Genomic DNA, 24331 nt, shown 5'->3' on the forward strand with positions numbered 1-24331 from the left:
TGACTGCAGAAAGGTCATTCATAATGGAAGCGCCGCACCGCTCGCTTGCAGTGTCTTTTACCGGGAGCGAACCTTGAAGAGTGTATCCATATTTATGAAGACGATTCCTCTATTTTTTATGGCCCCTGAGGTGTAAACATAAAAGGAACGGCGAGAAAGTAGCTTTGTTAGACAAACGATCAGCAAAAGCAGTTTGTGGTATTTTTTTGCACTTGTTTTCTTCCATTTAGCCTTGAACATATAAAACTATATACAGTATTAATTCGACTGTACAGGCAAAGCGCTTAGCACGGCGCAGTGCAGACTCAACTGACTTATTCAGAGTGTGCTGCCATTGTGCAGCAAAAAATAAATATAATAAAGCCGTCATGTTCGCTTTTTGGAAAGATATTTGTAGTTTATTCTAATTAGCTGACTAAAACCAGCACTGATTCCATGCTCTCTCTCTCTCTCTCTCTCTCTCTCTCTCTCTCTCTCTCTCTCTCTCTCTCTCTCTCTCTCTCTCTCGCTCGCTCTCTCTCTTAGAAGGTTAGGGAAGACCAACTCCCCTGCATGATGAAGTAAACGTTCAACTTATCAAATTGTGATGCCCTTATAGGTCAAATTAGTGAAATGAAGAACTTTTGATATTTTTTTTCCTCACTCTTGGTATAAAGATGCAGTGGAAAGTGAATATGGTGTTAAATTGAATTCAATTTTCACCGCATCTTTAAAGGAAGAGTGCCATCTAGAGGAGCGACGTAATATGAAAAGTGCTTCACGAGGCTTCATTTTCCCATCACTAGCAAATAGTCCGTGGGAAACACATTGCAATAAACATTGGAGCAATGGATGGAAATGAGCTTGGCTGCCCAGAAAAACAACATATTAATCATGACAAAATGTTCTTTTAAATAAGAGACGCGACATGAGTTATTAATAAGTAAGCAAGCTCTGAGGAGGAGGCAAGCCGCGTTTTACGAGTCGCGGCCACGCTAATCGCTCCCATCGGTGCTTCGCAAATGCTGTTTGTGTTTGCGCGCTGCAAAGCCAGATCGCAGATGAAATTGTGTGCCGGAGTGGGACTCGGGCCAAGGAGGACTTGATTACATTTTGTGGGGGATCCAGGTCCGGATCCATCTCAGATGATTGTCCAATTCAGGACATTAGTTTCAATTTGCGTCCTAGCGTTATTGTTGTTGTACACGTGAGGCTGCCAGCCATTGTTTTTTTTTGTTTTTTTTTAAATCCCTTTCAAGTGTAATCTGATGATGCTTAAACTCCAGATGAGCATCTTTAGGCCCAGCTGGATCTCATTGTTTTCTTTTGTTTTCTCCCTCTAGATTAATGGATGCATTTGGGAACTTAAAACATTTTGCAGAGGGAGCGCTGTATTTAGATTGAATTCATGTACTATTCATAAGCTATATTGGGGATAGCTGCTTATTAGACCTAAGTAATACAATTGAAATATTCAACTACAAGAAAAAATAAATGCATTCATTTGTAAGAAATATATTTATTTTAGATGAGAAGGATAATTGTATTCGAATTGAGCATTGGTGTCTGCCTGGTTGTACTTTTCATTATGTGAAGCACTTGTGTATGAAATGCTCTATGTAACTAGAGCTGCCTTGTCTTGTCTTAACTTCATGGCTGACCAGTTCTTTCTGCACCAAAACATGACAGTGTTCCATTTTCAACCAAACTGTCTTGCTCAAAAATCTACCTATTTTCTGTCCTCATTTTTCAAAATATCTCCATACTTTAAATCTTAAACTGAGGCCTTCTCAGAAAAAAATAAAGAATGAAAAAATGTGTTCTCACGCTATTTTTGACTCTTGAAATTGATAATAATCTTGTAAATTAAAAAAAAACAGACAATGAAAACTGAGCATATTAGGACAAGCAAGTATTTCACCAGATAATGACTATAAGTTAAGTAACACAAACAATGATGTCATTGGGACGGTTTAACGGGCTACCCCCGACAAAGCCCGCGTTGAAAACTTGATCCGTAGGCAGCTTTGTTGCCTGTCTTTTTTTATATAATCGATGTACTGCTGTGTGAGAGCGGTTTTTATTTGCTGCGAGTTGACTGTCACTTGAAGTGGGCTCAGAGGTCACGTGAGTCATTGTTGTGATGACTCATCTGTGTTGGAAACTCAAAGCAGGACAAAAGAAGTCGGCAGGCATCGGAGTTGGCTTCTATTTTTAGAGCACTTACTGTACATCCCTAAACCTGCCACAAAGCACCGCATTCCCGACACTTATCGGACTAGAGACAGATCGGCTCTGTGGAGAGAAGCCTATACTGGAAGTTTAAATGTGCAGTTATAATTCAATGTATTTGAATAATTTACGATCTTTGTTTTTGTTTTTTTTTTGTTTAAATATTCCTTTTGTGGAATTTTGACATTCCTTCTTGTTTTTCTGTCAGAGTTCCGAGTTCAATTCCAGCTCGCCTATTCCCATTTCATGGAGGGAGTTTGCATGTTCTCCCAGTGCCTGCATGGGTTCTCTCCAGGCACTCTGGCTTCTTCGCACAGTCCAAAAACATGCATGGCAGTTGAATTGGATGCTCTAAATTGTCCTTAGGTGTGATTGGGTGTGTGAATGGTTGGTCATCCCTGTGAGCCCTGTGATTGGCTGGCAACCAGTTCAGGGTGTCCGCCACCTACAGCCTGTAGACAGCTGAGATAGGCTCCTGCAAGCCAGCGACCCTAGTGAGGATAGGCAGCTATAGAAAATGGATGGAAATGGAAGGACGACATACTTGTAAAGTAAATGCTAACAACCCCACCCAAAAATAACAGTAAGCAATATTTATAAACTTTGAAAATCGGAATATTTTGAAACATATTTGCAAGTACTTTTCAAAAAGTTTGCAAGTCAAAAGTATTGACCTCACATTGGTAGTCCCTCGATTTTGCAAGTCCTCACTGCCGACATGGAGATTTCAACTCGCTCAAGATGTTGACTTTCCTAATGTGTTTTTCTTGAAATTTGCAATGGATGCCAGCGTGTTTTGTCTTAAGTTTAGGCGGCGAAGCCGGCCGACGCGTTGAAAGTGACGGGGCCCGGCGCGGATGACAATGGCAGGAAGACGTCAAAGCGGACCCTGGTAGTCATGAGCCGGCCGGGCCGCCAGACGTTTCCTCCATTGATAGCCCGCGATCGGTGCGGCGAGCCCATGTCCCGACTACTCGGCTCCATAAACAGGCCGCGTTTTCCTCTTCAAACGTCTTGCTTCATGATGAACGTCGGAGTGGGAGGGGTTCTTGCCTTTTGACGAATGACAGTCGTGACCCAAGGGGGAAAGTTTCCATGATATGGGGCCTTAAAAGACACTGCTATGTGAATTTGAGTAAACTTAACTAAACAGGCATACAGCATTTTACAAAGGAGTTCAGCTTATATGCCAATTAATTTGTTCTCAATTTGAAAAGTCTCTTCCTCTCATGACATCAAAAAGCAGTACATTAGATTTGAGAACAACAGCTATAGTGCACTTTTAGGAACAAAAATGTGGATGAAATAGGGCAAACCGGCGTGCTGTGCAGTAGTGCTTTGTTTTCGATCATGTCTGTGTGAGAGCAAGCCTCGCAGACATTTGCGTTCAATGAACAACAGGAAACATCTTCATTTACCCTTTTTTGCACCCCCTGCCCATTTGGCCCCTTCCCTCCCATTCGCATTGCTTAGCAGCTAGATAAGGGTCAGAAGAAATTCCATATGGGGGCTCCCAGCGGTGGGAGTCAGCCGTGTGTGGAAATACCGAGGGTGGAAGTGTGTCTTTAGGCGGGAGTGAACTGCTGAACCCCTGAAAGCAGCTTGGACAATGACAAGGGTTTGGTGGGACTTATTTCTCGTGCAGTTGAGAGCAGATTTGGAATGCGGGCTCCGGAATGCAGAAAAGGAACGTTTCTAACAGTTTAATCCACAAATGAATTATTACTATTATGGTTTGTCCATGACGGACGGAATTGAATTGTGGTTGGTTGGGGGATGGCCAACGTGGAATGATGCCCAATGAGGTGGAGCTCAACGTTATTTGTAAGGCCCTTCATCACAATAAGTCTCAAAGGGCCTCTCGGTTCACAAAACTCTGAATCATCAAGAATGATAAAACGTTGTCTGGTTGGAGTCCATCCCCTACTTTAGTCCATGAAATTGCAATAAGCTAACAGAATACTTGAAGTTTGAACCGTTTTATGCAATGTAAATTACTTTGGCCATGGGGGAAAATGCATAAAAGTGGGGCCACATGACGCCACCCCTGTGGGTATGTGAGATTGTAGCAGCAAATCTAATTGAATGCTTTTTGATGCAGAGAAAGGAACAGTACGCTTTTCAAATTAAGAGCAAATGAATTGGAAGATCAAACAATGTTTTGCTAAACTGTCCTAATGACTCTTGCCAAATTCAATATGGTTGTCGTAGTTTTGTTAGAATTAATATGGATTCATACTATCACACATTTTTTTGGCGGACAAGAAATCAAACATGATGTTACAAAGTTTCAAAAAAAACAAACAAAAAAAAACATTTTTGCTGCTACTTGCGGAAACCCTGTTCAAAAGCGCCTTCACATACCCCAATTGCGTGCAATTGTACATAAACACACCGCGGCTATATGGACAACACAGGCAACAATAAGTGTGTATTGTAATTACCTTTATTAGGTCAGTGTAAGAAAGTGGTGGTAAGTTATATACCTTCACAATGAACTCAAGAAACTAAACAAAAACTTTCTCAGTTATGCTAGATCTACAAACAAGTGCTGTGCTATACTGTTGTCATATGAATATATAAACACTATTACATCATTGTTCAGCTCAGTGGAATAATCATAAAAAATAGACATCATATGCAAATATAGTTGATTTTTTTTTTGTTCACATCACAGAAATCGCCCAAAGTTACATTCGAACAGCAGAATGGCGTCACTTAAGACTACCAAAGTAGAATACAGTACAGTACAGTATAAACATGAAGGACAGACATGGTCTCAAATGCTTTTGTCTCTCTACTTTACAGCGTGACTTCTTCGGAGCATCGGCAAAACAAGACAAACAACATAAATACTCAACGGAGTTACCAAGCTTCTGGTATTTTTCCCCAAAAAATATTATTTGTATGATGCATTGCTAGAGGGTCAATAAATGAGTTGTTATCCTTTATGAGTCACACAACGCTTTTAAAATTTGAATACATTCATTTAGTAATAGGAAAATTAAGCCTCGTGATATTTTTTGCTTCTCTGTATGGCACTGTTGTTTTAAAAATGCAGCGGAAATTTCCATTGCACTCGCTTTTATATTCAAACCAAGAGCGCCATCTAGAGGAGTACAAAAATATCACAAGTGGTTGGTGAGGCTTCATGTTCCCATCGTGACTTGCAGCTTTTTCTAATGTGTGGAGCTGCCAATGTTCAGTGAACATTTTTCACTGGCATTTTTGACTCCTTACAACGTATTGGCAAACTCATTCAAACTTTACTTTTTTTGTGAGTTTTACTTTCACAGTGAGAATGACGAATCATTTATTTACAAAATATAATCGAGGATGATAATATGATGGCGCACAGCGGAGCTGTGACCCTTCATTCAGTGGAAGAACAGTGGTCACCCCCGTTGTCACGTTTTTTTGCTATTGTTCTGCTCAAGCAAAGTCTCACACACTCTCATATAATACTCCATGCTTGCTTTGAAGGCTTCACTCGTAAATACTTGCAATATCAATCATGCACGCCCACATACACACATACACCTGCACATGCCCCTACACAAACGCGCAAACACACAAACATGTGTCACATTCTGGCTGTAGAACAGACCGTATTTACACCTGCTCCTTTTATTCCCCTGCATTAGCGACACTGCAGATTCTGGCAGAACCTAAAAGTTGATTATACAAACAGAAGTCCACTGTACATTTTAAAAACACTTAAGAAACCCAAAATAATATGAAAAATGAATAAGCTACAAGGTTTTGCACAATCTTAGTTGTCTTGTGCAAAACCATACAATATGGGGGGAGATTCATTTAGTGCAATTTTTTTTTAGCCATTTTTAGATTAACTAGATAACCATAAAAGTCCACAAAATTAGCAATTTATTGAGCCAATTTTGGGGGTTCAGTAACACAAAACGTTGGGTAAAAAATGCATGTCAAAACGATGCAATTTTAGATGTCTTATGCAAAACAACACAATTTTGTGGTATTTTTTTATGGGTTATTCATTTGAGCCAACTTTTGGGGTTATATGATAAGCATTTGGGTTATTTATTTAGGCATTTTTAGTTTAAATAAAGAAAAGTCCACCAAATGACTCATATATTTACAAAATTGGGCTGCTTTATACAAAATCAGAACTTTAATCTTAAATAAATAACAGTTTGGGTTATCTTTTTAGCCCATTTTTAAAATAAATAACCCCAAAAGTCCACAAAACGGCTTATTCGTTTAGCACATGTTTGTTCAATAAATAACACAGTCAGGTCAGATAATTAAACCACAGAAAAATTGTTGGTGTCTTGTGTAAAACAACACAATGTTTTGGATTATTCATTTGACCCAACTTTTTTAGTTAAATGAATAAAGTGGAGTAAACGGTCATTTTTGGTTATTCGCTAAACCAAGAACGTGTCAAATGAATAACCCAAACAGTTGATTCGGTATATGAGCATATGTGTTGCTTGTACATCAACCTTCTTGACGTATTTGATTCCCTCTGGTAAGTTTGCGTTTGATGGGACAATGTCCACGCACAGCCATTCTCCAATTCAAATCCAGCTAAATCACATGCATGGCAAGCTATATACACAAGCCTACGAATACTGCATCACCTTGTAATCATATGGCACTTTAGCGGCGTTCAACAATAAGAGTAAAAATCACAAAATATTGCGAGTCCTGCTAGCATCGACAACAACATGAATTCAGCGCCATTTTTCCTTCCGTCTTTCCAGTGTTACAAGTTCACAAATGAAATGAATATGGCAAGGAAAGCACTGCTTCGAGACAACAAGAAAATATCACGAGACCTGGCATGATTGTCATTTGCCCCCTGCCTCCCTTACAAGATTACCACCAGTGCATCTGGCTTTGCTTACTTGATTCAAAAAAAAAAAAAAGACGAAACGTGAATACTTTGAAAATGTTGAATACCACAAAGGAATACAGTACACTGTATAAGTTTACGAATGAAAAATAAGCTTATCAACAGCACAAATAAATACAGAAATGCTAGTTTTATCAACAAGAACAACAATGGTTAAATTAATATGACAAATATGATTTACGTAGACATTATTTCATGAAAAATCTGTTTTGTGTTGTGGGGGGATAAAGTGAAATGATCAAATTTTGCGGATATGTGGCTCATTTGGGCAAATTTCCTCCAATATGTTGTTTTTGTTCTCGAATTTTAGTAGCCAAGGAGGCCGATGGATTGATCCAATATTTATTTTTTGTGAAAACCAAAATATTGAGATAAAAAAAATGAACAAAATAAGATAAATACATGTGATTTGTTTTCACAAAATCAGGCTTATGTTGGTGAAAATAAAAATTGGGATATTGTATATAGTGTTTGTATTCTGATTCGACACTGAATTCCCTTTAAAATGATTTACAATGCATGGCAGTAGCTCAACAACTGAAAAAAATAAGCAATTTGAATGTTGATAAGTTAAAAGGTTTTTTTTTCTACATTTATCGCAGTGACATAAGCTTGGTTTTGTGAAAATGCATCACAAATACAACTTTGAAATTGTTGGAATAATTTCAATCTTATTTTCATCGTTAAAGGAGATAAACTTTTTTTTTTTAATTCTACCAAAAAGCTTAGGGAGCTCACAGAGTCATCAGCATGTCGCAAAAAAAGTTAACTGAAAACTTAAATAATAGCTCTGTATAGTTTTCCGCAGTAAATAAAGCTCTCTAAAATTTTAAAAAAGCATAAATGTTTATGTGTCACTCATAATTGTTTTAATTACAAATACAAATGCAAACGGTCCCACGGGAAGCAGAACATCTTATAAAGTTAGCTGAAAATTTAAATAAATAGTTCTCTGAAGTGAACAATTTTAAATTGATGATCAAGTGACGCATTTAAAAAAAAAAGCCTTACATGGGCGCCGATAATCAGTATATCCCTAGCTCCAGCTAAGATATTCATCCAAAATGGCCCCATTCCAGTTCAAATTTTAGCACAGACACATTTTTACGACCGATATCCCCAATTAATTTCTCGTTGATCTGTGGAGCCGATGCCAGAAGTTAGAGTAATATATTTCAAACCTTCAAGGGGGGGGGGGAACTAAAATACAAATGTTCTGGTGTTCCATCGTCCAGAAGAAGAATGACGAGCGATTCCAAGAGGACCTTTGCACTTGAGGCGTGTGAGGATTTGTCCGTTTGGCACTATCCAGCTCAAAAGCATTCACTGCAACGGCCTTCAGGAAACGTGGTTTACCTTGACGCGTAACGGCCCCGTGTCTATGTGACAGCGTGCTGAGCCGGACGGAGTCCTTCCCCTTCGGCCCCGAAGAGTCCCGTCTCCGTGGTGACGGGGTCAGGCGAAGGGGTTTTCCGACCTGAGGACGGACACGTCCGTGTCGTGGCACCCCTTGCCGTTCATGTGTTCCGAGTGGCCATCGATGCTGTAGCAGCCTTGCACCTCGGTGATGGAGGACGCCGTGTAGGACGCCGAGCGCAGGGCGTCTGAATGGTTGCCCACGCTGCTGCCGAACTGGAGGTTGTACTGGTTCCAGTGCCTCCGTAAAACTGCTTGGACCTTCCCGGGGATATGCAGGAGGGTGTCAGTCGGTCATACAGAATTGCACGTCATCAAATATATATATATATATATATATATATATATATATATATATATATATATATATATATATATATATATATATATATATATATATATATAATTTAGAGTTGCTGCGAGTTTCAATTAATTTGCTGTTAATTTGAAAAGAAATGCACTGTTCCTGTTATGACAACGTATCGAAGTACTCCTTGAAGCGCCTTTATGCAACTCTATTTGAGAACCATTGACCTCAATCAATATGTTCGAGTGTCATGTCAAATAAATAAAAAATGCTTACCTCTCCATTGAAAAAGCAGAAGATGGTGGCTACCAGCAGACCCTGCAATGCAAACAAAGCAAAATACCGTGAGAGGATCGAAAGAATAAACACGCAGTTGAGTATGATAACGATCAATTCTCGATGAAGTGGAGCCCAAACTTCTGGTGTCCTCTTGTAGTTGGTTTGTTTAGGCGATTAGGCCGCTTGCATAAACGGTGCTTCCTGCACCGCCCCTCCCATCCTGGAAACGCTCGCCATGATCAGATAATAACTCGGCCACTTCAACACTTCTCAGCTCGCACAACTTCTACCTTCCTTCCTGCTAGCTAGGACAGCAACAAAGGACATGCTTGACTTTTTCTAATCCAAGTCACCTGATTGTGAGGATATGCTGATGCAGTGGCCCGATTGGATACCTCAAACTGTGCCGACATGAAACCTTTTATAAGGCTGTGAAGCAGCGGTTTAAACTGTTTTTCACTGATGCAGCTCCTGTGCAATATATTTTCAGCCAAGTAAACCCTAACCAGCGCAAAAAAATGTCGTATATATATTTAGATGATTTAGCATCATCAGTTTAATTTCTGCCTCATCTGCGGGAGAATTGACTCACTGATGTGCATTCGTAAATCACTTAGTAAAACAACGGCTCGCACAGTTTTGCAAATGAATCACTGTGATAAGATTTAGCAAATAGTGGCTTTATGTTCCAATTCATTTCCTCTTAATTTGAAAAGAAGGCTATACTGCTCCTGCTGCAGCGCTAAAAAGCATGAAAGATTTGCAAAGGAGTCACAATGACAGTTTAGCATTATGTTGCTTCATGTTCCAATTCAATTGCTCCTAATGTGCATCGAATATGCGGTTCCTGCCATAGCATTAAAAAAAAAAAATCCAAGATCGTTGAGTTGTCGATAATTGCAATCCTGTTCATATCTCTTATATACCCTAAGTGAGGTACACAGATCCCCCTCACCCCACAATTTGACAACCATTGATAAAGGACAAAACACATACATTTTTGGCCATTATATGCATTTTGGTTCTTTTTTTGTTGCTTTGTAGCCCATTAAAAATACTACTACTGATAATATTAATATTACAATGATCTTTTTCCTCCAATTCTATTCTACAGAAATGATGTCATCGGGGTTGATTTCAGATCTTAAACAATTTCAGGTCAAAGCCAAAAAAGGTAAGCAGAGCTGCACTGCTGGCTTTTGCCACGGTTCTACATAGGTCTCACCTGGTAATGCATGAGTATGTGCATGATGTAGTCATATATTTCGGAGGAAACACGCCCGTCGGGTTTGTAGGGAAGCAGGACATATTGGATGCCCAGAAGCGGCACCAGGATGAGCGTGGCTCTCACGGCCTTCATGTAGAGGCTGGACTCGGCTTGATGGGTCACCTTCAGCTTGGTGATGAGCACTCGCACGATGTTCAGCAGAAAGAACAAATTGACCTGAGGCAGGAAAACCACAGTTGACATACCAGGAGTTATTGCTTAGTAGTTGTTTTTTAAACTATTAAAAATATATGTTGAATGACAATCATTTGGTAAATATTCTCCAAAAGAGAATAATCGATTAAAAAAACATATTTTGATAGTGACAACCCTGCATAATATAGATGGTCAAATATTATTGTACTGATTTTCAAAAAATATTTAATATCAGCTGATTCTTGCTCAAGGTGCAATAACAGATTTGAGCTTTATTAGATGGGGACCAGAAGTACTCACCAGGAGAGCGGCACAGATGGGACCGTGGATGATGTAAAGTAGTGATGTTTTGGAACTTATCCAACAGCTAATGCAGACAAGACGAGGGAAAAAAAAATCAAGATTAATGTGATGTGGCAGGTGGAGGCCGTTATTGCCTGTTAGAGTATCGGCCAAAAGCGACCACTGTGCCCGGCAAAGGGTTGATATTTATTGCATCAATGGACTTTTATTCTGTTAAATAACTTGAAAATGTCCAACTGCATTTGAATGCAACATATGTCTCGTCCGCACACCATGTAAGCAGCTACAGTGTCAAGCTAATCGGAACCTAACCAGGATTCTCTGGAAAAACTTCAAAATAAAAAGAATGAGCCTTAACTTGTAACCATAAGCTAAAACTCTCCATTATCAAGTGGCGTGGAACATGAAAGAAGCCTCCTGAAACACTTTGTACTTGCTTACTTGTCATTGTAGTAGTAACTTCTTGCAATGGCGTGGATGGAAGCAGGAATGAGCGGGAAACCTGCAAAGACATCAACAAGACTGTTGTATAGTCGCGGTTGAGACGGAGCAAAACATACGAAGCTGACGTACCCCAGCCGAGCAGGTAGTACCACATGAGGTGCTGCTTCTCGGCGAACACCGCCACCACGATGAGGGTGTGCAGATAAATTCCCTCGCACAACATCCAGAAGTAATTGCAGCCAAAGAGGTAGAGGTGAATGAACTGGGACACTTTGCAACTCGTCTATGGAAGAAAAGTAAGCGCATCATTTATTACTCAACTTCCTTCGGATACTTGTCCACTGGATACTTTTAGAATTCTAAAATGGTTTGAATTTTAAGAGCATATTTAATTGATTTGAGAACATTTTCATTCCTGTCTGAGAAAATCGAAACTGTTTTATTTATAATATGTATGTGTACTCAATATGACCAAAAAAACAAGCAACAACTAATGCAAATGGGAAAACATAGGGATAATCAAAGATAAAACATTCCCAATATATGAAAAAGGCATTTATAACATACAAAACACACTGTAAGTTGCAAAATATATATATATATATATATATATATATATATATATATATATGAATAAAAAATACAGTGTACAGTATATTAAATATAATAAAAAAAAACTGTAGTTCGCAGATACCACTTATAATGGCTATTTTTCTAGAAGTCAATCCACGTGATAAATGCAAAATGACTTCATGACGAAGCCTGGCGACTCACCGGATTCCTCTGGACCAGTTCCTGGTTGTTTGCCACCGCTGTCAACCAAATGATGGTAATGACCGAGTTGAGTACAAATGAGAAGAAGAGGTTCTTGTGAAGTGTGATCCTCTGGCAACTTAAACTCCTGTGGAAAAACAAATATATATATTTTATATATATATATATATATATATATATATATATATATATATATATATATATATATATATATATATATATATATATATATATATATATATATATATATATATATGAAAACATATATATAATGAAGAATGAAGAAATGATAACACACTTGAAGTGGAAGAATATTCCAAGAGAGACAAAGAGGGAGGTCAGCGACAGGCCGTGTCCTATGAGGGCCAAGTAGAAAAGGTTCATGGCCGTCTGCGGGGAAGAAAGACAAACACTTCCATGGATATCAAATTCAACGTTACAGCCAAGAATAAATGCACAATTTGATTCTATTACACCCTTTCTCTGGAAGCAGACAGAAATGTTTCAGAACCACTGCCCTAGTCGATGCGCCGTTGTGGACTTTTGCTTACCACTCGGCCTTCACTGGTGTGTTCATTGCAGCGCGTGTAGTTGGTCCATGTGCGGTTGCTCTCAGGATGCAGGAACCACTGGCCACTGTCCGTGCAAATCTTTGTAACCATTTCTGGAGGGAATAACAGGAAATTACATTTGCATCCATCCATAAATTGTTTTATCCATCCATCCATCCATCCACAAGATGACACTCAGTGACCTGAAGGATCAAAATCCTGGAAGTAGTCAGGGCAATGTTGTTCTGAGGTAACTCCGGCCTTGGTGTCGTCCCAACACAGCCATCCATCCCACGTGCGGTTACAAATGGGCTCTAAAAGCGCGCAAACAACATGAAGGGAGCAATAAGACTGCAGTGCGTCCTTGTATGTGTTACTAAAGCCAACCAGCGGGCTACCTTGTTTGTCGGACGGGCTGTCCTTCATGATCTTTTGGTAGCACTCAAACTGAGCCGTGACGATCTTGTTCCTGGTCAGTCCCATGTCGTGATAGACATTGGTCGGGTTCTGCTGCTGCTGGGTTTCATTCACTTCCGGACTTGCCTTCACGCACGCCTGTGAGGAGACCGTACCGATGAGCAGGTCAAAAAAGTGTCTTTCTGCTTGTGCTTTGTTGCGCTACTCATCACAAGAGCAGTAAAAACACACATCAGCATTTTGTTGCTTAGTAATGTGTTGAGTCTCTCCTTTTCATTTTGTCTCCTACCACGTTTGGGCCTTATGTTGGCCATTTTTGTTCAATAAAAAAAAACATTTCAGCTATGTTAATACATATTTATCGTTCATATAATAATACTCTCAAACATTAACACTGAAATTGTTTTACATTTACTACAAGATTGGATAAATTTTTGGAGATGTTTAATGGCCTACTGTGCAACAATGGAGCACAATTTGTCATTTTTGTTCCTATGGAGATAATTTTGTGTTCTAAAAGAACTACTTTTAATTGAAGATGGAGAAGTGCCCAAAGCTGATTGCAGAAAGTTATCAGCAATAATGTAAAAAGGAAAAAGTGTGGGACTAAGAATGTACTTAAAGTTCAAGAATCTGAAATTTTGAAGGGTTAGAAAAAAAATAATTTTAATATATAAATAATAAATACGTACATTTGTGAAGGCATTTCAAGGGATACGTAACATTTTAACTGTAGTTCTGCAATTATTAGCAAATCAGGAACCAGGAAAAGCACTTTTTTTTAAGAAAACATAAATAAGAATAGCTTATTACTAAATTGTGTTTTAGTTCATCCATTGAAATTATCTGTATGCCTTTATTTTGCCAAGTTATCTACGGTTGAATGCCTTTTGAGGCTCTAACGGTAACTTCATTAATCATTTTCAAATTAAGAACAAATTAATTGGAACATGAAGCCATCTATTGCTAAACTGTGTTCAAATGACTCATTCGCGTTTATTCTGTTAAGTTTACTGTACATGGTTGCTTTTTTAAAAATTCTTTCAGAACTAATGTTAGTTACAAACCTTGAAAAATACAGAATGTCTGCATATTTTGCAAACAAGGGGGAGAAAAAACAAACAAAGCTAGTTGAAGGTCAGACTTCGCGTTGTGTACGCATGTTTTGCAGAGAGCCATACCGTTGTGAGAAAAGACATTAGCAAAAGCGCCTTCCTCCCGGCGCCCATCATCTTCCCGCTGACTATCTCGTGGCTTTTTGACGATTTAACAGCTGCGGAACTGGAAGAGAAGAGTAGAAATGGAGATAATAAATAAAAAATAGTGAGAAAAATGTAAAAGCAAAGATTTCCTAAGAGAGAGGCACAGGCAGATTTATATCAAGTCAAAATACTTTCAGCAGCTATCTTTTTTTAAGACGCAATCCTGAAAAAAATTCATGTTGTATAAACTTGTAAAGTTTCCAGGCTGTCTGATCAAAACACTATCTTGTTTGCAGCAACGCTTCCAGGTTACTGGGAATTCATATTTGTCCGGTTGCATAGCTGATAAAGGATTCAAATGAAAACATTTGGAAGGCAAAGCTGTTGGCTCGTATGCTTCCTTTTGTTTTTGCACGCGTGCCCCCTCACAATTAGCATTTCGTCTTTGACTCTTCGATTCTCTCAAAAACTTTCACTTAAGGCCACTTAAGGTTCAGTTCAGCATTGGATACTACGCTATGTTGCCAAAGTCTAAGGGGTGACTTCTATATTCTTTATTCAAAGATGGGCGTCTTACTCATGAAATTTGAAATCAACCCATCTCAACTGCAATTTAATAAATTCAGGGCAAAGTCAATCAAAAAGTAGGGATGTACCAATTATTAGCGGAGTCAATAATTGGCGCTAATAATTGGCATGGTAGCCTGCCGAGCTGATTATCATTGCTGATATTTGACATTTCTACAAATATTGGCATGGGCCTTTTATCTCCAATTTGATGGTCGACTGATAATAAATCAAATTTAAAAAACAGTCAATCAAAGGGAACTATATATTCAAAATTCAAATTTATAAGAGATTCTGCTGGGAACACTGCATTTTGTTTGTTTTTAGTTTGAAACCAAAACAAAGATTGGTGGTATTTGAACACTTCTGTTACTTTGACATTTTAGACAGCTTTATTTTCAGTACTATGGAAAGATACATTTCAAAATGCTAAATGAACTTTCACTTATATGGCGTTTTTCGACCTTGGGTTCGCAAAGAGCTTTACACTAACTACTCATTTACCTACTGATGACGCAAGGACACTTTGACATGGTCATGATGGTCGAGGAATCGAACCGACCGCCTCTCGGCTGAGATGTGACCCATTTCAACAGAGTATTTAAACATATTTTTTGATTTAAAAAAAAATCCCAAAACATCGGCTCGACGATGACTAGTAATAGGTACTGTATCGATCTAAAAAAAATTATAATAATAATTTGAGAACGCATAAAAGCACTGAGATCCAAACAAAGCGAAAGAATCCAACACAAACAATGGCTGAGTGTCCTCGGTTCAAACAAACACAGTTGCCACATGCTAATTGAAGCTAGAAAAACTTGGAGAGCAGCACCATACTCCAAAATTGATCTTTAGGGGTCAATTAAAGCCAAGCACAAAGCACGGGCAGCTGTAGGCGTTTAGCGTCTCACACAAGTGCTTAGTCACGTTGGCTTTTGATGGAGGTCTGACGTCAACTGTTCGAGCCATTGTTGCTAACACTTAGCTGCATAAAAATTGGGACTTGGACACGATGCTCATGTTGTTGCTTCTAAACATTACCGCGGATGTGAAATGAAACAAAAATAAAACATGCGCTAGATCCTTTGATCTTTACGTTTTGCATCAAAGGAAAAGCAATGAAAAAAGACAATAGGGAGCTGAAATTTCACCCAGATGGTGACAACATGTCAAATTTCAATATGGCATGACCTTGTTGAAAATTTAGGACCTTTTTTTGAAGAAGTGTTGACTGCTAAATCTGCTAAACTGCTTGCTGTTGAGAAATGAGTCAAGTTGAAAGCAGTGCCACCAAAATAGCACTGAATAACATTCAGCTGGGTTCAGCTGATTTTCTTGATGAAATTGTGCTAGCTAAAAATTAGGATTGCATTTTTTTTCCTTTGTTCTAAAATCTGTAAAAAAATTACTTTTCAACAATTGTTTTATTATCATTTTTTTTTTTTTTTGGCTGATGTTGCATTGAGACATGAGGTCACATCTCTGGTCCAATGACTATTCAGACACTGTTTGAAAATGGATTGACACGCGCACTGTTGGCGGAGACATCGCCATCGATTATTGATTATTATTATTGATAATTCGCAAGAAAAAAAAACATTGTGCGTTTAATTGTGAGAAAGAGACCCTTTTGAGGCCACGGTTCCTTTCAGCTTGAAAAGACTGAAGAGGAACTCCACAGCAGGAAGGATCCGCTTCCAAACACACTCCCTCCAAGCATTTCCTCTCTCAGTCTCTCATACCAAATATAGCTAGTGAACATTTCCCCAGAGATCAGCTATATATTTGATGATCCCCTCTGTTTGTCTTAAAAAAACACAAAAAACGAGATACAAGCATCTGAATTTCTCATCTGAGCGACCTTCTGATTCCCTCGTCATGAGTAGGACCTTCATGTAAACCTCCACGTCGCCAAAGGCGCTGCCAGATGTCGTGGAAAAGAAAAATATTTCCGCAGATGTGAGGGCGGAGCCTTCCTAGACTCCCAACAATCTATTGACACTAATATATACGCATATCTGTAGCGAGTGTTAGTTAAGCTAAAATACAGGGGGCGTGGCACCTTTGAGCCGTGGCATCCAAGCCTTTGCCTTCCTGTAAATGCGCGCACAAGTGTGGAAACGGAAGAGCGGAAAGACTGCACCATTATCTGCAGGCTCCTGGGAAAATCCAGGAAAAGAGACACCGGCTGCCGATAAATATCGGAGCTGCATACATAAGGTTCATGTATTTCTTTTTTTACTTCAGGACCCAAAGCAAGACATATGGCCCCTCTGGAAAAAAAAAATCCAACCTATAAGATTGATATGTACAGAAGGAAGGTTTTTATCATAACACTCACAATTGGTTAAAAATGATGGAGAACGCGTGAAATTTGGTATTTTTAGCATATGTCTTTCTTTTGTTTTCTTTTTATACATTTGCAAAGGTTACATTTTTAATAGTCTGCTTTACATTTATGTTGCCCTTTGAAAATATGCATATAACATTTGCAGACAAGAAACTATCACACACTTTAGACATGCATTGCTTCACTATGAATCAATTTGTTCTTAATTTAAAAAGAACATGTACTTGTTACTATTGCAGCATTAAAAAGTGAGTTTACCATAAATTGTGCCACTGACTGCACATATGTATAAAATGCAACAAATGAAAGCTATACAAGCTTTGGTAACACGATAGCACAATTTAGCAGTTTTTTCAAGTTCCAATCAATTAGCTTTCAATTTGAAAAGAAACGTATAATAGGAGTAACTTTAAATTCATTGACACCTGCAGAAACCCTGTTCAAATCTCCAGTACCACGTGAAGTGACTTCATGTACCCCACATATTATTTTTTGTAATGAGTGCGCCTTGAATTGCGTCATTTGATGATGCACATCTGCATACATGTGAACAAAATAAGGCAATACAATGCTTTGCAAATGAATCACTACAGCACAATCAAGTTGCTTTGTTCCAATCAAGTTGCTCTTGATTTGAAAAGAAAAATGTACCCTTCAAGTCAGAAAATGGGAAACCTTTTAGTCCACGTTAGCAGCTCCACGCTTCCCTCAGAACAAATTTGCAGATGAATTTACTCGTGCTGTCGCAATTTTCAACAATTTATTATTTGTCAATTACCGTTTGAAACGTGCAGTCAAAGGGTGCACACTGCTTGCAGGTAACAAACATGCGACAGCTTGTTTCAGTCTCCTGTATCTGGAGTTGACTTTGGAGGGTTTAAGAGTACCGCGGTTTTATCATAGCCAAAGGATCCTGTTCCAGGGGCCTCTCATCTGCGCAAGGGAAAAATTGCACAAATAGCTAGATAAAAATACACTGGTTAAAAATAGTGCTGGCCCCGTCATGCATTGCACCTGCAAAGCTACTTGTAAATCTCCTGGGCACTCATCGAAATGTTTGGATGTGCTTTTAGGACATCCTGGCTGCACTAGCATTCAAACTGCTTCACCTGTTAAGTATGTCCCCAACCAAAGGCGTGCAGCGCAGTCAGCTGGAGAGAGAAAAAAAAAAAAAAGGGGCCTAATTTGTTCCACTGCATGGGCCCATGTTTTCACAGGTCACAGGATTTGATGTGGCAAGCATTTTCTGCGCGCTGAACGCATATGGTTCGTTCACAGGCAGTTTCTGCGGTCTGTGGATTGAAATATGTCCGCTGCAGCATACATTTGTTGTCACATAACTAATTTGCTGAAAATGAATGAACATTTCACGCCAGTGGTTCTCAAATTGGGGTGTGAGTACTCTTGAAGGCATGTGGTTTTAACAAGGTTTCTGCAAGAATCTGCAAATGTAATTGCATGCTTTTTAATGTTGTGACAGGAGCAGTGGCTTTTTTATCTTTTCATATTAAGAGCAAAGGAATTGGAACATGAAGCAACTTCTTGCATATGCAGTCACAAAGTGTATTAAATCTGACACAGATAGCACTGCACCTCCTTTTTTTTTCATCCAAAAATAATTTCTGCTGATTTGGGGGTACTTGGCTGAAAACATATTTCCATCACAGAAAAAAAAGGTTGAGAACCAATGTATTAGTCCATGCACATCTCGCAGATTTTACGTGGATGTTTCAGGTGGGGTTTAAGCTTTGGTCATGAGCTGTTTTCTTTCAAGACACAAAAAAGTTCCTGCGAGGACCATCATCCATTCATTCCTCACAATGTTCCTGGTTGCATCAGCCAAAACAAACACACCAAAAAATGAGAGAAACACCCATGAAAAAGATGCACGGTCATTCACATGTGTTAATGTGAACTTTCCATGAAGTTGACGCCAAGTGAACATGTTCCTATGCAAACTCTTGTCAGGAATGCAAACAATCCCCTCCATGTAAATGAACCAGACGGCAAAGGGCCCAAGTCGCTGTGCAACAAAAGCATTTTGCAGGCAAATATATTTTGCACTCATAATCCGGCTTCATGTAAACACCATCCAAAAGATCCATCCCACCACAGACAAGGAAGGGACACATTTTTTTAAGCTAATGCTGTTTGTTCAGCTAGAAAATAATTAAAAGCAGTAATTGTGGAGAGGCATGTTTTTGGCACTGCCTCTGGCCGTCTGGGCATGGAGATGAGATTTTTACACTGGACTAACTTAGCTAATTGGGAGCCCAACTGAGACACTTCAGGCTAGAGCTGGCCCAAATGATACCGTCAAAACACAATACTTTACTGCAACAACCCAGTTCGGAATGAAACCTTCCGTCACGTGACACTAATGCTGCTGAAGAATATCGTTACCGTCAAGCTAAAACCTCACAGTCACACTTGTTGCAATAAATCAAATTTGAAAACAACCATTTATTTATTATTATAAATCATATTATCATATTTTACGATACAAAATAGTTATCGATTAATTTGACAATCGAATCTGTCGATGAATCATTGCAGCCTTTACGATTATATTTAATATGATCGTATACCGCTGAAACATAATGTGAAGTTTAAATATTGAACACTGAGCTCAACTGTTGGAAAACAGTGGGACGCAATTAGCCAGTCCTAAAAAATCTAGACATTTGCTTACAGGTGTTTATGCATTTTGGTTTATTCATTTTTATGTTTTTTATTGTTACATTTGACTTGATTTATTTTTAAGTGGTAACATAAAGGAGGTCCTAAAATGGCTGGAGCTGAATTCCATTTGTCATCAAACTTAACAATCAGAGCCATTCAGTTATTTTTTTGTTTGTTTTGTCTTTGTTTTTTTTTCTACATAGAATAAAAAAGACGCAGGATATTTTGAAGTGCTGGAAGCTGCCCGTCAGCAAGGCTGCTGAAGGGGTCGGGGGACCTTCTGGCGCGGACCTGTTCACATGACCTCCGCTAAATACACGAGAATCTCATGCAGTGGGAACGGCGGGCTATTTATCATGTCCACCCCCCTGAAATTCGCATGGCGGGTGGTATTTACAATGAGTCCAGTGAGGAGGACGTGCAGTCCGGACGACGGCGTGGGCAGCCCGGCTCCCAAAGGCCTGGGAATCTCTGTGGCTCAGTAAACGTGTTCATAAAGGCTGCCATTTAGATCCTGAGGCAGCGGAATTTATTTGCTGCGCTTTAAATGACTGTGCAGAAAGGAAATGAAAATGCTTGTGTCATAAATACAGTACAAAAATAGCGTCCCCATACAAGAGAGGTCAAGTGGATGGACTACAGTACAAAAAAAAGTGAAGTTAGGTTACCGTTTTCTTTTTCAGTGTACTTAACCACTGTAGATGTGCATATATACACGCCTCACAGTCCCGAGTTTAATTCCAGGTCGCTCCGGCCTTCCTGTGTGGGCTTTGCATATTCTCCCCATGCCTGCGTTGGTCTCCTCCGGAAATTCCGGCTTCCTCCCACGTTCCAAAAGAATGCATAGCAGGTGTATTGGATTGTCCTTAGGTGTAATTGGGCGCGTAAATGGTTGTTTGTCCCTGTGTGTCCTGCATTTGGCTGGAAACCAGTTCAGGGTGTCCCCCTTCTACTGCCTGAAGGTGTTTGGGATAGGCACCAGCTCGCCAGTGACATCTTTAAACACATCACATCCTTAAATGCAAGTTTCAAATCGCCATAGTCCGAAATTATCGAAGAGAATTAAGATGTAGTTTTTGCCATAAGGGCCAGCAAAGCAGCAAGTAACATTTCCATGGCGTGAGGCCGCAGCTGACGTCAATCATCCGTAACGCAGCGGGGCCGGTTCACCTTTGGAGGACAGATGCACCGGGAGCCTCCCAGGGGGCCGACATCCTCTGCACACGCTCCATGGCTGGTGACCCCTCCTCCCTCCGTGTAGATCAGGAAGCCCGTGTCAAGCCGCCTGCTTTGCTTAGCTGGCACAAACATGGAACACGCTGGGAAAGCGCACAGCCACTTTCCACAAAGTTCACCTTCGTTAATACCCAAACGAAGTCGCATTGGCCCTCCATAATGGATGAGTGGAAATATTACCTCAAAAACATTCAGAAACAACCTCCCGTGGTGGATTTTAATATTGCTGTTTTATCTAATAAGATATCTTGGGCCCGAGGATATGAAAGATTTTTTTTTTCTTTCTCACATGGGTTGCTGAGTCAATCTTGAGTTTCAAAACACAATAAAGGCTCAATCTGAATGTCCTGGACGAACAGTTAAAACAAACGATGTATATACACACTCACACCATCATCAACATCCTCATCATCATCATCATCATCATCTACACTAAGCAAGGTTTGTGTTCCAGCGCGTCCAAATGTGCAGCTTATGTAAGGCTGCAGCCCATTTAGCAAAGGGCGAGCACGGCTTACATGAAAGCTTGGCGAGCGCCGTCACTCTTTCACACTCGCCTTCAAACGCCCTCGGCACATTCCTGCGCCGAAAAGCCGTGAATAATGTGTGCACATGCGTGTCGGCACCATCAAACGCTTTACCGATAAGTGCCGATAGCGTTTGAAATGGCCTATTTGCGGCTCGCTATCCACAATTTGACAATGGGTAATAACACATCTGAGGGGTGCTTTGAGAACACCTGGCAAATGCCAGGTTACAAGAGGCGTCATAGCAAAACAACAAGAAAACAAAAACCGGCATCCACCCACATGCCAGACCCAAATTACATCACAATCTGGCAACACTGTGCAAGACTTTTGCTCACGTCAACGTTTACACTGCGCGATATTGCTAACATGCATTACTTCAATAAACCAATGTCTGCATTTATTTATCTATTGCACAAACCAGATTTTAAACACTATCATTGTTGTTGAGAGAAATCCCCATCCCTCCAAAATCATCACTTTTCAGTAAACGTCAATAATACACAAGGATTTTTTTTAGACATTAGCATTGCTTCGTGAAAGTTAGCAAGCCGTTTTCGACATGTTAGACGGGGTCAGTAATTCACAAAAACACCCACAAGAGTAGACTCACCAAAAAAAAAACTTAAATTCACCAAAATGCTATTCAAGAGGTTTTGAGCAAACGTCGGAGAAATGCTGCACTTTTTGTTTGTATACTTACACTGATTAAAAAAATATATCTTCAAAAATATGTATTATTTGTATAGGTGGTAGCAATTGTATTGCTCAGTGCTACCATTGTGTTTGTACAGTGCATATGACAACGTCTTTAGTGATGAGGTGGAAAGATGAAGCTTCTTGAGATAAAACCTTTGGGTTAAAAATGCTGCGAAAACAGAATGCATTTCATCTTCACTCGTGTGCTTCATGAGGCTTCATTTTCCCATCACTAGTATTTATTTATTTATTCTTCAAAGGAGAATCCTTGTAATTGCAGTTGTTTGGGTGTGCATTTTTTGTTGAACTTTTTTAAGCATTAAGGTAATGTCAATACTTGTGATCATTTGATGATGATGCTTCTCACATTTATTTATGTATTTATTTTTTTGACAAAAGTCCCCTTTTTGTGAATAAGGTTACAATTGCTGTAAAATCATAAAAAAACGTATTTCTTTGACTGTTGTAAATACTTGTTTTTAAAAATTTCAATAATATTCATTTCCTGTAAATTACAACTATCGAACAAAACTGATTCAAATCAGAGTCATTGTTACTGGCATCTTTTTTTCTAGTTTTCCCTAGAAACATTTCTAAAAACATCTGACTTTCCTGACTAATATTTAGTTCTGGCCATCAGCACCACCCTTCTGCAGCGTTTGCCATGCCATGTGATGGTCACCTTTGCTCAGATGATGGACCACTAACACATAATTTATGTTGACCTTGTAAAGTGTTAATTTTTCTCTTACTTTTTAAAGTCAAACTACATAAACCTCCGTCTTTGTCTATATTTGTGCCGGTGACTCTCCTTGAAAACTTAGCAGGGTTGAGGAAGTAAATACAAGTCAATTTTTTATCTTTATGAAACAAATTAATGTCCAAAATGAAGGCTTTCACTTTAACAGCACGAGTTGAAATCATCGCACTTTTATCATATGCGGCTCTTCCTATGCAACGCTTCACGAGAGAAAGATTTACGACTCGCATATTTCCGTGAACTATCACAACAGATTTTGAAAGCGATGCGTTACCACAATAATTCAGTGCGGATAATTCAGTACTGTCCGACTCCGCTTTGAAAAGCAGCACACTCGCTGCGAGTTCAAAGGCGATGCTAGAAGTACCAGGCAACAATTAAAGTCTGCACGATGACGATGTCTCCGCCAACAGTGCAGTGCGCATGTCGACATTAAGAGCGGAATGCATGGGCGAGCGTGAGCCCAGCTGTGCGTTCCCAGCACGTCGGTGTTGTTAAGAGACGCTGGCGTGACGGCTAATGGCTTGACTGCATGACGCGGATAGCTGGTGCCATCTATGCATTAAGCATCAACACGCACGGCTGAGCAAACTGCAACCGCGGATTCGTTCCGCTCCGCATCACCGCGATGCTGCTCGTGCATCGCACAGCACGCAAGCCGCTCACTGCTACGGTGCCTTACCGGTGAGGTTCCGTGCAACATGAGGAAAAGATGAAATAAGAGGCTTCCGGTCTTGGATGTCGTCGCAGCAAATTGACAAGATGCTCAAACACAGCGCCGCAAACTAGGACTGCCTGCTCCTGTTGCTGCCGCTGTCAGGTCGGCGATACTTGGGAAGCAGCCCACCGCTTCCTGTGACGTCACAGCCAGTCCGCAGCTGCCGCGTGCATGCGTGCATGCGTGCATACTAATGGCGGGAGCGCGCGCCACACTGCGGTTTGCGCTCATTCATTCATAAATCACGCACAAGTCGCATTGTCTTTTAGAGGATACAAAATTTATTGTGGTATTTCCGGTAGGAAAAAAGTTAATAGTTTGTCTAAAGGTAAATCATGTAATTATTGCCTTTAAAAACACATATCGCCACTTGCTGAAAAACAATGCTGATGGGGTGGCCTGGGTGTGAGACGTGGTCAGGGCTGGCATGCGCGTCCGGGGTTTTACGAAATAAAATAATTGTACTGTATTGTAAAAATAACCTGGAAAAAAGACCCAGTTAAAACTGCACACACTACCACAAGTGCGTTGGCCTGAGCAAAAAAAATATAACAGTGGATATCAGACT

General features: G+C 39.8%; 1 protein-coding gene across 1 annotated transcript; it reads right to left on the reverse strand.

The window, feature by feature from the left end:
- Nucleotides 1-8414: 8414 nt before the first annotated feature.
- calcrla (calcitonin receptor-like a) lies at nt 8415-23872 on the reverse strand. The gene is made up of 13 exons (XM_088415430.1): nt 23728-23872; nt 14201-14300; nt 13001-13157; nt 12806-12916; nt 12603-12715; nt 12350-12441; nt 12052-12178; nt 11407-11560; nt 11275-11335; nt 10831-10897; nt 10333-10551; nt 9105-9146; nt 8415-8782 (listed from the first exon to the last, which is right to left on the reverse strand). The coding sequence occupies exons 2-13, from the start codon at nt 14249-14251 to the stop codon at nt 8561-8563; spliced, it is 1416 nt and encodes a 471-aa protein (XP_088271556.1). The 5' UTR covers nt 14252-14300; nt 23728-23872; the 3' UTR covers nt 8415-8560.
- Nucleotides 23873-24331: the final 459 nt, after the last annotated feature.

This window comes from Hippichthys cyanospilos, chromosome 5 (genome assembly GCF_059441005.1).
Source record: "Hippichthys cyanospilos isolate Australia breed blue-spotted pipefish chromosome 5, RoL_Hcya_1.0, whole genome shotgun sequence".
Taxonomy (NCBI): Eukaryota; Metazoa; Chordata; class Actinopteri; order Syngnathiformes; family Syngnathidae; genus Hippichthys; species Hippichthys cyanospilos.

Excerpts from the sequence above, each read along its gene's own strand:
- calcrla (XM_088415430.1), bottom strand. The coding sequence starts at position 14,251 with ATGATGGGCGCCGGGAGGAAGGCGCTTTTGCTAATGTCTTTTCTCACA. Across the intron at positions 12,716-12,805 it reads CCAGGATTTTGATCCTTCAG|AAATGGTTACAAAGATTTGC; the intron begins GTCACTGAGTGT and ends TATTCCCTCCAG. Across the intron at positions 11,561-12,051 it reads AACTGGTCCAGAGGAATCCG|ACGAGTTGCAAAGTGTCCCA; the intron begins GTGAGTCGCCAG and ends TTTCTTCCATAG.